General features: G+C 42.4%; 1 protein-coding gene across 1 annotated transcript; it reads right to left on the reverse strand.

The window, feature by feature from the left end:
- Positions 1 to 1,239: 1,239 nt before the first annotated feature.
- Positions 1,240 to 10,065, reverse strand: LOC138972833 (uncharacterized). The gene is made up of 6 exons (XM_070345500.1): positions 9,780 to 10,065; positions 9,518 to 9,631; positions 7,879 to 7,963; positions 6,929 to 7,060; positions 6,023 to 6,232; positions 1,240 to 1,376 (listed from the first exon to the last, which is right to left on the reverse strand). The coding sequence occupies exons 2-6, from the start codon at positions 9,524 to 9,526 to the stop codon at positions 1,240 to 1,242; spliced, it is 573 nt and encodes a 190-aa protein (XP_070201601.1). The 5' UTR covers positions 9,527 to 9,631; positions 9,780 to 10,065.
- Between the last annotated feature and the right edge of the window lie 4,636 nt (positions 10,066 to 14,701).

The raw sequence follows: 14,701 nt of genomic DNA on the forward strand, positions 1-14,701 counted from the left end.
ATTTAACGTGCGCCACACACAAGACAGAAGTCGCAGCACACGCTTCATGTCTCACCCAGTCACATTATTCTGACACCGGACCAACCAGTCCTAGCACTAACCCCATAATGCCAGACGCCCGGCGGAGCAGCCACTAGATTGCCAATTTTAAAGTCTTAGGTATGACCCGGTCGGGGTTCGAACCCACGACCTCCCAATCACGGGGCGGACGCTTTACCACTAGGCCAACCGTGCCGGTAGTTCGGTGGGTTATAGAAACACGAAAATACTTAGCGTGCCTCCGCCGAATCGCCGATAGCGCTTTCTACATTGCGGGGTAAAAACGGTCATACACGTAAAAATCCACTTGTGCTAAAAACATGAGTGAACGTGGGAGGCAAAGCCCACACACACGCACACACACACACACACACACACGCACGCACACACACACACACACACACACACACACACACACACACACACACACACACACACACACACACACACACACACACACACACACACACACACGTTATAGACATTCTAACATAAAACACTTTAAACATAGATTAAGCCAAAGGGTGAAGAAAAACATTACGAACACAAGTAATGATTAAAATTAACCACAATCATTCGTTATTGATACCAGACATATTAGACACAGCTGTGCTATATTGCGTCGTCACTCATGGGATTTGCTTGTTCATCTTCCTGCTGGTCCAGCTTCTCCAGCTCTGCTGCTTGCTTTTTGACCTTCTTCTTTTTAGATCTGAAATAAAGAAGCAGCACAATAGTATTCACCTGCTTGTTCACGCGTTTGCATTTTAAATAGAGCTGTTTAGGAGAAACAAAATTACAAAATAGAAAGAACAGTAACTCTTGGACCCTGCCTTTGCTATAATTATGGGCATAAGCAGTATCATCTATGTCTGTCTAGATGTCTGTCGGTCCATATGGCTCTATATCTGTCTGCCTGTTTAGATATCCCTTCTCTTCTCTCTCTCACACTTACCCCCCCCACACACACACACACATACACGCGCACATACACACACACATATACACACAGACACAGACACAGACACACACACACACACACACACACACACACACGCACACACATACATACACACACACACACACACATATACGCACACACAGGCACACACACACAGGCATACACACACACACACACACACACACATACACACACACACACACACACACGCGCGCACACACACACACATGAACATATACTCACCGACACCGGTTTCTACCAGTGTGAATAACTCCACAAATCATGATGATGACAAAGAACAGAACGAGAAAGGCAACTAGGACCGGAACAATGGCTTTAGCTACAGAGCTGTTGCTTGAATCACGTTTTAGAATTTCTGAAGAAAGACAGAAAAAACAATCAAGTTTTATTGCGTGGATTTATTTAACCATTTCGTGTTGTCCTCTTCAGATACTTATGATTCTGTCCGGATGGCTAGCGGATGATGTTTTAATTATTTAAACCAAAATCAAAGCAACTTTTACACAATGCGTTAGAAGAAAAGTTGTTCAGGGCGATTAGTACTATCTTGTGTTAAAAGAACTCGTTTTTATCCTTCGCAGTGTCAGCCCTGGGCACGTACACATTTACAAATCAAGAGGAAACACGCTCACATTTAAACCTGAAAGAGCCCCACGCTCAATGTCGCATTTTAATATATTCGATTGAACTATCGTGCTATTCAAAACTGTCACGCTCATAGGATAGAGACTGACCAAGGAATGCAGTGAAACTGAACTTGACAAGTGTGGGGGAAAAAAACATGCATGTGGCACAGTACAGAGGTCAGGGGGGGGGGGGGGGAGGGGGGGCGCGTTACTGAGGCTCGTTCGGTGTTGACATTTTTGGTTCTACCACTTAAATATGTTCGAGGGTAGAGCAACAACGATTAGGGATAGCACTTAACATTTTTAACACAGGCTAGTACTAATCACCCTGAACAACTTTTCTTCTTAAGCACAATGTAAACGTTTGATTGTTTTTAAATAAATAAAAACGCCCTCCGCTAGCCACCCGGACAGACTATACCCGGCAGTCAAGTTATTTGACATAATATTCCCCTTAAAAGACCTCGAAAACCTGGGCCATTCAGGTAGGAACAAGGAAAGTGTCTTGCAGTGGAGATACGTTTACAGATAATATGACTAGATTATCTGAGGAAAACCCTACAATAAAACAAGTCGCGTAAGGCGAAAATACAATATTTAGTCAAGTAGCTGTCGAACTCACAGAATGAAACTGAACGCAATGCAACGCAGCAAGACCGTATACTCGTAGCATCGTCAGTCCACCGCTCACGGCATAGGCAGTGAAATTGACAAGAAGAGCGGGGTAGTAGTTGCGCTGGGAAGGTTAGCACGCTTTTCTGAACCTCTCTTCGTTTTAACTTTCTGAGCGTGTTTTTAATCCAAACATATCATATATATATATATGTTTTTGGAATCAGGAACCGACAAGGAATAAGATGAAAGTGTTTTTAAATTGATTTGAAAAATTTAGTTTTGATAATAATTTTTATATATTTAATTTTCAGAGCTTGTTTTTAATCCGAATATAACATATTTATATGTTTGTGGAATCAGAAAATGATGGAGAATAAGATAAACGTAACTTTGGATCGTTTTATAAAAAAAATATTTTTTTTACAATTTTCAGATTTTTAATGACCAAAGTCATAAATTAATTTTTAAGCCACCAAGCTGAAATGCAATACCGAAGTCCGGGCTTTGTCGAAGATTACTTGACCAAAATTTCAACCAATTTTGTTGAAAAATGAGAGCGTGACAGTGCCGCCTCAACTTTCACGAAAAGCCGGATATGACGTCATAAAAGACATTTATCAAAAAAATGAAAAAACCGTCTGGGGATTTCATACCCAGGAACTCTCATGTTAAATTTCATAAAGATCGGTCCAGTAGTTTAGTCTGAATCGCTCTACACACACACAGACAGACAGACACACACACACACACGCACATACACCACGACCCTCGTCTCGATTCCCCCCTCTACGTTAAAACATTAGTCAAAACGTGACTAAATGTAAAAAGAGAGCACACAACTGAGCTAGACCAACGGTGATTAATGTTCAAACTCCAAAATAGGTACTTTTTATATTTAGTCAAGTTTTGACTAAATATTTTAACATCGAGGGGGAATCGAAACGAGGGTCGTGGTGTATGTGCGTGCGTGTGTGCGTGCGTGTGTGTGTGTGTGTGTGTAGAGCGATTCAGACTAAACTACTGGACCGATCTTTATGAAATTTGACATGAGAGTTTCTGGGTATGAAATCCCCGAACGTGTTTTTTCATTTTTTTGATAAATGTCTTTGATGACGTCATATCCGGCTTTTCGTGAAAGTTGAGGCGGCACTGTCACGCCCTCATTTTTCAACCAAATTGAAATTGGTTGAAATTTTGGTCAAGTAATCTTCGACAAAGCCCGGGGTTCGGTATTGCATTTCAGCTTGGTGGCTTAAAAATTAATTAATGACTTTGGTCATTAAAAATCTGAAAATTGTAAAAAAAAATAAAAATTTATAAAACGATCCAAATTTACGTTTATCTTATTCTCCATCATTTGCTGATTCCAAAAACATATAAATATGTTATATTCGGATTAAAAACAAGCTCTGAAATATAAATATATGAAAATTATTATCAAAATTAAATTGTCCAAATCAATTTAAAAAAACTTTCCTCTTATTCCTTGTCGGTTCCTGATTCCAAAAACATATAGATATGATATGTTTGGATTAAAAACACGCTCAGAAAGTTAAAACAAAGAGAGGTACAGAAAAGCGTGCTATCCTTCTTAGCGCAACTACTACCCCGCTCTTCTTGTCAATTTCACTGCCTTTGCCATGAGCGGTGGACTGACGATGCTACGAGTATACGGTCTTGCTCAAAAATGGCAGCTACTTGACTAAATATTGTATTTTCGCCTTACGCGACTTGTCTGTTTTTACTGTTACGTGTTAGCCATTTTACCTCCCCTTGACCATCAGCCACTCGTACACTCCGTAAAACACAGTTAAACGTTAACACGTAAGGACCAAGTGAGTATGTCAACAAACTGAAACTAAAAGTAAAGGAAATGTGTAGTCCTGATTAGATGCCAATCTTCCGTAATAGACCAACTCCACAAAGAAATATGTCTGATGTGCAGGGGTTGGGAAAATGTGACTACTCCAGCGTTTAGTGAGACAAGCTTTCCACACGTGCCCCTTGTTCACATCCCTCGCTAGTGACTGGCCTTTAATGGTGCACGAGAACATCTGCCTCAATTAAAGCAAGATAATGCACTTTTTCACAACCAATACAAACCCCACAGAGTTATTTACCGTCTTTTCCCGACATACACCACAACGTGACGAGCATGCTGAACTCTTAGCTAACTGCGGAGGGTAGCCTATGTTAGCTCAGCCCAAAACAGATTGAGTTATTCACAGACAAAGCGGGACAACTTCGACATAACTGTCATTATGCAAGGTTCAGAGAGTTATTAAGGATGCTGAAGATGATGTGAGTTATTTCCAGACAAAGCCTGACAGCTTCAACACATTATGCAAGGTTCTGAGAGTTATTAAGGATGCTGATGATGATGTCAGTTATTTCCAGACAAAGCCTGACAGCTTCAACACATTATACACGGTTCAGAGAGTTATTAATGATGCTGATGATGATGTTAGTTATTTTCAGATAAAGCCTGACAGCTTCAAAAACAATATGCAAGGTTCAGAGAGTTATCTAAGAGCAGGAACTACCATAAAATACGCCGTTTTTCAATTCAAGTCATTTGACCACAACATTCATGAAACTGAACTGTGTGTGTTACATTTGGTGTGCATGTGTTTGAATGTATGTAGAATAATACTATATGATAAAAAAAATCAACTTTAAGATTGACATATTAAAAGTTATTAAATGAAAAATAAACAAAGCGATGAATCAAAACATGTTAGTTCATGGATGACAAGATAATCTCAAGAAGGATTTGAACTTTTGCAGAAATGCTTTAGATGTTCTGATACGGATAAGCTCTAGGAAAAACAGTTAAAGTGATACAAATGTTGACTTTGTGGGTACATAATTTATGCAACTGGAAAATGTGTATATCTTTACATTTGTTCCCTAGAGCTTATCATTTCGAACAAATCATTGATCAGCATGTCTTAAACATTTCTTAGCCCAAACCAAATTGAGTTATTTTCAGACAAAGCCTGACAACTTCGGCAAATCATCCAAGGTTCAGAGAGTAAGGATGATGATGATAATGTGAGTTATTCCCAGAGAAAGCCTGACTGTTTCGGCAAAGTATTCAAGGTTTAGTGAGTAAGGATGCTGATGATGATATGTGAATGAAGCAAGACAAGAAAACCACGTCCGTCTTTTGTTTTCCTCCAAACATTGCTAACACTAATAGTTTAAATTATGCCAGAAATAAAAGAACTGTTTTCTCTCCAAATGGGCAATATCAGTATAATTTAAATGAGAACAGTAAGTGTCAAACGAATATCTTCCAGATGCCAAGTGTACATAAATAACACAAGTTGTACGATCCTCACCGAACACTGTTAACTTGCAGCTCGTTGGTAACACAAGTTGTACGATCCTCACCGAACACTGTTAACTTGCAGCTCGTTGGTAACACAAGTTGTACGATCCTCACCGAACACTGTTAACTTGCAGCTCGTTGGTAACACAAGGTGTACGATCCTCACCGAACACTGTTAAATTGCAGCTCGTTGGTAACACAAGGTGTACGATCCTCACCGAAAACTGTTAAATTGCAGCTCGTTGGTAACACAAGGTGTACGATCCTCACCGAACACTGTTAAATTGCAGCTCGTTGGTAACACAAGTTGTACGATCCTCACCGAAAACTGTTAAATTGCAGCTCGTTGGTAACACAAGCTGTACGATCCTCACCGAAAACTGTTAAATTGCAGCTCGTTGGTAACACAAGTTGTACGATCCTCACCGAACACTGTTAAATTGCAGCTCGTTGGTGGATACGGTTTGCCGTCCACAACAACATGCAGTATGTAGACACCCTCGAGGTCAGTTGTAGCGTTTGGGGCGACCAAGACGATCTCGTTTCCACCAATTCCCTTTGAACTGAAGTGACTATCTGGGTAATCGCACACTATCGTTGAATTTGGTTTCTGTCGCTCACAACGAAGAACATCAGCTGGAAAAAAAAGAAAGACACAAATGATGTCACAGTTATGCCAAAATTAATGAACTGAACAACATATCAAAGTAATGCCCATACATTGGCATCTGTCACCTACACCCAGCTAATGTCCTCCGTTTAGCGATTAGGCAAAAACAAGGCACAAGGAACGTCGGCCAATCATGTACGTGTGAGTTTACTTATACTCATTAACCTTGACTGACTACCACAGTCTTTGTTGATGTCATTAATGATGCACTTCTTAATTATCTGTGTTCGGTTTGAATGCATTGATTGACATAATAATGCCTTGATTGATAAGATAAATGATCAAATGACGTATTAAATGGTGTGTGGACTGTGTTGAGTGACTTAGTATTGCCTTGATTGATTAGACACATGATCAAATGACGTATTGAATGGTGTGTGGACTGTGTTGATTGACTTAGTATTGTCTTGATTGATTAGACAAATGATCAAATGACGTATTAAATGGTGTGTGGACTGTGTTGATTGACTTAGTATTGCTTTGATTGATTATACAAATGATCAAATGACGTATTGAATGGTGTATCGACTGCGTTGATTGCTGAATGTAAACAGCCCATTAGCAGAGTTCGCAATTATCTGCAATGATGTGCCCTGTGTGACAGCGCCTTGTTATTATTAAGTCATCCCTGGAACAAAGGGTTTGAATCTAATGCTATTTACCGTGCCCCTCCTCTCGTTTTATGTTGATGACAAACACATCTCTTGTCGCATTCATCTGATTCGTAAGGTTGAAGGCTATGCGTCCTGTCATGCCTTCCACGATTGGTACAGAGCTGCATGTTGTCACTGTTGCTTGAAACAAACAAAACACTGAAATAAAATGTCAATCCAGTTTTACGCAGAAATCCCGTTTCTGTTTCAGCGATGAAAAATACGGTCCGAGCGTGTTACCACTGAAACTGTATTGTGCGTTTACCGTTGAATAGTGGAATGGAATTCAACCATCTAAGCCCGACATACCTCTCTTATAACGAAGAACAACAATCCACATTTGCGTACAGCAACGCCAGTTCAAATCGTATGCACACATTCAAACAATGGTAAAACGATGTTGGCATATTGGTTGCAGGAGCTCCATATACAAACATAATGTGCTACTTTATGCATTTGAACTCGATAGGATAAAGCGAACACACACACACACACACACACACACACACACACACACACACACACACACACTCACACGCACACACACACAAACACACACATACACACACACACACACACAAACACACACACACACACACACACACATACACACACACATACACACACACACACAAACACACACATACACACACACACACACACACACACACACAAACACACACATACATACACACACACACACACACACACAAACACACACACACACACACACACACATACACACACACACACAAACACATACGCACACACATGTACGCACGCACACACACACACACACACACACACACACACACTAACACACACACACACACACACGCGCACGCACACGCACACACATACACACACACACACACACACACGCACGCACACACACACACACACACACACACACACACACACACACACACACACACACACACACACACACACACACACACCTTCATTGTCTGCCAAAGCTGTTTGCAGTTCCTGCAGATTCAAGAGAACACAGAGGCTTATCACGATTTTGACGACCATGGCAACCTGCAAAAATAGAGATTAATCACAACCGTGGGTCAGTATTGCACAGAAAATATATCGAGTTTCTGTTTACACTCCTAATTTTGTTTTAACATGTGTGTCTGTGTCTGTCCGTGTTGACTGTGTGCCTGTGTGTCTGTCTCTCTGCATGTATGTCTGTTTATCTGTCTGTCTGTATGTATGTATTTATGTATGCCTGTCGGTCTATCTGCCTGCCTGCCTATCTGCCATTGTACCGCTATGTCTGTTACCATGACTTCTCAAGAAATACAATGCTAGATACTGTGAAAGGCTCACGCAGACTTCTCAGTCCAGCCGTCTCACACTTTGACTTAACTGTTTTGCTGAAACCAGTACGATATATGCACGATTTGCCTACGTTTTCTAAGTTTAGTATCTGTCCTGCTGTAGCATCTATATACGACTTGTGTCTGTGTGTGTATCTGTCTGTCTGTGTCTTCGCGATGCACGGCCAAAGTTCTCGATGGATCTGCTTCAAATTTGGTGGGCTTATTCACAGAGACCCCGGACACAACCTGATCGATGAGATATTTCAACACGTGCTCTCAGCGCGCAGCGCTGAACCGATTTTGTGCGCGCTGAACCGATTTCGGTTCCACCTCAGCTACTCGGGGCCGCCATACCGACACACCAAAGCCAAAGTTCTCGGTGGATCTTTTTCAAATTTGGACACCGTATTCGGCTACACCCCGGACACAATACCATCGATGAGATATTTCAACACGTGCTCTCAGCGCGCAGCGCTGAACCGATTTTGGTTTTTGTGTTCATTTCACCATTCCCAGTAACTCTTCCTTATCTTCTCATCTTCTCCATGTTTTCAGCGCTTACCTCCCTTCCTTCGTATGGTGCACTATAGTATGAGGGGGGCATCTTCGGATATTCCCGGCGTTCTGTTACTATTTTTAGAAGGTCACCGCAGTGTCCAGAACGTAAATTGGACCCGTAAATTATCCTCACTGTAAAAGTGCAAAGGTCGAATCAATTTATAGCCACGCGAAAAATACACTGTCATCTATCTCTCTATAGATACGGCTTCTCTGTGTTTGTGTGTGTGTGTGTGTGTGTGTGTGTGTGTGTGTGTGTGTGTGTGTGTGTGTGTGTGTGTGTGTGTGTGTGTGTCTCTATGTGAGCAACACCTGGGGATTGTTCAGTTCTGTTTGTGATGTGGTCTGGCGGCTTTTGTGTAATTGTATGTACTGGCTTTCCTTTGAAAAGCCATAACAGTCCAAAAGGGCTTACAGATAAGCTCTAAATTGCTCAATCCTGTTTGAGTGGAGTTCGCCTCCAAAGGTGATTAACACGGTTACATTCGTCGACAAGGATGGGACTCGATATGGTCAGGAATGGCATTATGGCCACTGAATCATGTTCGTGCTGTTCCCATTCCACGAATCTGGGAGGGACCTAAGCTTGGCGGGTTCATTGTTCGGACCCGGCGAAGCCGGCGTACGGCTCTAAGTACTTCTTCCCGGCGAAGCCGGTTACCCGGCGAAGCGGGTATTCATCTAGTATATTTATATATGTATCACTTACCTTTTGCATAGGACACAACAGGGACCACTTGAGGCATGTATTACGAGCCTTGCTAGTTTTGTTCAGCCAAAATCAAGGAACATCCTTGAATACACCGCACATTGGATACATGTCCTGCAGAAGAAAAGACAATTGTCAATCGTTTTAAACACATGCGGGGACAGTCAATTCACAGCAAAGGAGAGGAAAAGAGCGTGCGAGCGTGACCGGGCTATGTCACAACACTTAAGGTACTAGTCACCCGGTTAAAATCCGGCCTAACCTGTATTCTGGCTTTGATTGACGGTTCTTGGTGAATCACACTCCTTCTGGGGGATACGGTTCGGCTCACCATCTCATATATGTCCTGGCTTGAACATAGAATGATATCATCTCACCACTTGGACACATACCAACTGTTAACAGGCCGGGAGCTGAGCCCAAAGAGGTTTTTGCGGGTGTGTTTTTGTGTGATAATAAAGTGTTATGTGCATGTGTGTGTGTGTATGTGTGTGTGTGTGTATGTATGTATGTATGTGTGTGTGTGTGTGTGTGTGTGTGTGTACATGTGCGTGTGTGTGTGTGTGTGCGTGTGTGTGTGTGTTTTGTTTGTTAGTGTTTTTGTGTAAATACTACTGGTGGCTTTTAACAAAACAAATCAACTTGTCAACATCGTCTTACTCACCACGGCAAGCAGTCAGGGTGTTGATTAATGGTATGTGTCTTTGCAGAGCAATATAATTGTGACATTGTCCCAAGTAAGCGTCTGGCCAGTTCCAAAATGGTGAGCATTTTAATAAACTGCACCAGTTCACACGACGTCGTAAATCAAGTTTAACGCAATGTTGTTCGCGCACTTTGATGCCATACTTGACAAGGATCATTACTGGAGATGCCTAAACAGACGTGCATTATGCCTAATGCATTGAGTGTGTTTCCTTATCAAGAGGAAAACGCCATTGTTAGTCTGAACAGGTGTCCTCATTGACTTTGGTATGTCAAAAGAATTGAACCCGTTGGCACATTCACACGGTTCTGACATTATCGACATCTCTTGTAACGTCGAAAACAATTCAAATAGATCAATGTTTGAGCGTCACCAGTCCTACATATATATTCGCGCTTGCTATCAGTGTTAAATAAAAAGCTGTGAGCCTGTTGAACGCAGTGGAACAAACATGGTTCCAAAACAAACATGGCATGGCATAATTAGAGAACATAGCACAACATATCATGATGACACAGTTAATGATAACATCAACAACAACAAAACAAACTACATAACACAGCATACCATAGCATGCCATAACATAAAATATCGTCACATATTACACAGCATAACATAACATCAGAACAACCTAACAAAACATAACATTATAATTCATGATAAAACATAACATGCCACTCTGTTCAGAAACACGTTTATTTTTCATGTTGGTGAAATTTTAACCAGGCCACTAGTGTCTTTGGTTCGCCAAGAGGACAGCCATACCACAACACGGGCCTTGGTGTAATGCAAAGTGGGTATCGCAACAAAGCGACGCTTCAAGTTATTGGCTTGCTTCGTGTGTGCAGGTGCCCTTAAAACATATTCGGGTATGCTTATACACCGATTGTGAGGTGTATAGCTTGTGCCACAAAAGGCGTGTGTGAATCTAATAGTATAAAGCGAACACACACACACACACACACACACACACACACACTCACACACATACGCACACACATACGCAGGCACACGCGCACACACACACACACACACACACACACACACACACACACACACACACACACACACACACACACTCACACACACACGCGCACACATACACACACACACACACACACACACACACACACACACACACACACACACACACACACACACACACACACACACACACACATTAGACAATGAAAACGGCATTCTGTGGAGCAGTAAATACGTCAATTACCTTAAAATTCGAAGCTATACATGGATTTTTCTAAATGCACGTTCAGTAAAGTAATTGTTAAACATGCTACACACACAATACATGTTAAATTGATAACGGCATAAGCCTATTTTGTAATAAAGAGCTTAATTCCCAGGAATGTAACACGTTCTATGAGGTACGGGTGTATTCTTTTTCTTCTTTTCCCCGGTGATAGAAAAAATCAATAATATGACAAGGGAAACAACCGCTGTGTATCGCCTTTGGAATTGCAACAAACGTATTGCCTCCCATTGAAACCAGTTTGCATGCTATGATTTAAGAAAATAAATATGGTCACACACACACACACACACACACACACACACACACACCCACACTTTAAGCAAACACACACGCACGTACACACACACACACACACACGCACGCACGCACGCACACACAAACACACACACACACACACACACACACACACACACACACGCGCACACACACACACACACACACACTAAGCACACACATACACACACTAAGCACACTCACATTAAGCACACATACTAAGCACATGCACTAAGCACACCCACTAAGCACGATAAGCACACTAAGCACACTGAGCACACTAAGCACACACACACACACACTAAGCACATACACACACGCACACACACTAAGCACACTAAGCACATACACTAAGCACACGCATTAAGCTCACTAAGCACACTACGCACACTAAGCACACACACTAAGCACACACTAAGCACACACTAAGCACACAAGCACATTCTATCACTATAAGCCTAGCTGATGAGTCCAGTTTACAAGTCACCCCCGTTGTTTCTCACTGTCTCGGATACTTGATGATGTGTGTGCAGAGGGAGGGGGGGGAGCAAAGGAGAACCTGTTTAATAAGAGATAGGCTGGCACCCGAGGGTCACGGAACGCAGAATAGCCAATGAAACGGAAGAATACGGACATACATAAACATAATATATACGATTAAAATTAAAATATTTGCTCTCTTTGCGCTCTGACCTGACCACTGAATAAGAAGGACGCCCGCCTAGTGGCCGGACAACGCATAGCCAAGGTAGGATGACTTTAATTCTAATAGGATAGGGAAATAAGACGTGCATGTAGTCCGAACCCCCCCCCCCCCCCCGTGTACACTACATTGGGTGTGCACGTTAAAGATCCCACGATTGACAAAAGGGTCTTTCCTGGCAAAATTGCTTAGGCACAGTTAATAATTGTCTACCTATACCCGTGTGACTTGGAATAATAGGCCGCGAAAGGTAAATATGCGCCGAAATGGCTGCAATCTACTGGCCGTATAACATGTCATCTCCCACGGCATCACTGCAGAGCGCCTAGAACTGTACCCACGGAATATGCGCGATATAAGCCTCATTGATTGATTGATTGATTATGTTGTGATTATTCTTAAAGTAAATTCTTAAATTATTTTCCTGAATTGTGTGTGGTATGCTTCAAGATTCTTTCTTGTCTGCAGGTTTTGCATGTGAAATGTTATTTTCTCTCTGGTCTAAACCGGTGTGATGTCGGTACTGTCATCAAAGAGCGTGTCCGCGGTTCAACCGCACGTTTGTTTGTAAATTGCTCGTCATCATTGTACGTATGTGTGTACGCCCGCTGTTATACGTTCTAAGTGTTTCTGTGGTGGATCGCCAAGACTGGCACACCTAGCAACCCATGGCAACTAAACATGACGCACCCTTAGCAACGGCACTTAGCCACCACACGTAGCAACCATGCGCCATACATTTATTGTTAAGAACACATTAACCCAACACATTGAAACAAATAACTATAGCAGGAAGAAAAGCGTAGTGTAGCTAACGAAACATCTCCAGACACCGTGACCACGCCACACACCCAGAACAACACGCACACCATACGGACACACAACACGCGACTCCCCGTGCGATACAACTACCAGTAAAGACCCAACCAGTAAAGACACAACCAGTAAAGACACAACCACCAACCAGTAAAGGTCCAACCAGTAAATACCCAACCAGTAAAGACACAACCAGTAAAGACCCCTGCGAACACTAACTATCCCGCCCCAACCCCACCCCCCACCCCCTCCCCCCTCATCCCCCTCATCCCCCTCTCAGACCAAACCCGGGTTCACTCCTTGTCACACACAACGCGTCGTGAAACACAATCACTGTCAGCCAACTTGAGGTGACCTCACGGCGCCCTGGGTTGGTGTTTTGATTAACACACTATTGACCGCCACATCAATCCACACGTCGTCGTCGTCGTCGTCGTCGTCATCATCATCATCATCATCATCGTTGTCACGTTTCAATATATCACTTAAGGTGATTATGAACCGGTTAATTACTACTAATTAACTAACCACACCACGATCCACTCTCGCAGTCATACAATTAAATAGAGTCAACAAAAGTATAAGTTTCAGACGCCTGTTTATGTATAAACTCGCCACCTCCCTCGAGCCTTCACTCAAAATATGTTCCTTTTACGTTCTCAACACGTAAAAAACCCGTGATCACTGACAAAATGCCAGTAGTATAAAGAAAATTATAGTTAACACGCTGATCCCGTGTAAATACAGTCAAATGAGAATGTTCTGTTCAAAAAGCTCTAGTTCATGCAGGGGTCAACACCCCCACGTTGTCACTACTCCAATGAAATCACAGATAAGAAAAGACAACGGTGGTCAACGGGGTGCGTAAGACACGGTGCACTTAGCTTTCTTTCTGTATGCTGGTTAGCCGGTATGCTGGTTAGCCGGGTTGCTGGTTAGCCGGTTCGCTGGTTAGCCGGTCTGCTGGTTAGCCGGTTTGCTGGTTAGCCGGTTAGCGTAGCTTCCTCAGGTCCCAGTTCCAACGTCTGCGGCTAGCAGTGTCCCGCCAAAGGCAGCCGTGCAGCAGTTACAGGAACACGAAACGAAACGAAGGCTGCAAACAGAAAGCATCGGTGCACTAAACATGTCAGCTACCCCTCACCCACCACCTTAAAACATGTCATCTTTAAATATCTCATCGAGCACGTGGGCCTGCACAAAACGGACTTTTTACAACAACAAAACAGTCATTTTCCGTCCTTCTCTCCCTATCTGCAAAAACCATATACAGATTAGTATTTTAGCGTCACAGAGAGTAAATTATGCGCTAACCTGGAAAGAACAACAGAGAGTATTTCATTCCACAACACAGACTCATCAACAGCGTTAAATAATGATTTATTACCTCAAAAGCCTATGATTGTACTCTCAATG

This window comes from Littorina saxatilis, linkage group LG8 (genome assembly GCF_037325665.1).
Source record: "Littorina saxatilis isolate snail1 linkage group LG8, US_GU_Lsax_2.0, whole genome shotgun sequence".
In the NCBI taxonomy this organism is placed as follows: Eukaryota; Metazoa; Mollusca; class Gastropoda; order Littorinimorpha; family Littorinidae; genus Littorina; species Littorina saxatilis.

Coding starts and splice junctions, on each gene's coding strand:
- LOC138972833 (XM_070345500.1), bottom strand. Junction 7,061..7,878: donor AGCTTTGGCAGACAATGAAG/GTGTGTGTGTGT, acceptor GTTTGTTTCAAG/CAACAGTGACAACATGCAGC. Junction 6,233..6,928: donor AAAACGAGAGGAGGGGCACG/GTAAATAGCATT, acceptor TTTTTTTTCCAG/CTGATGTTCTTCGTTGTGAG.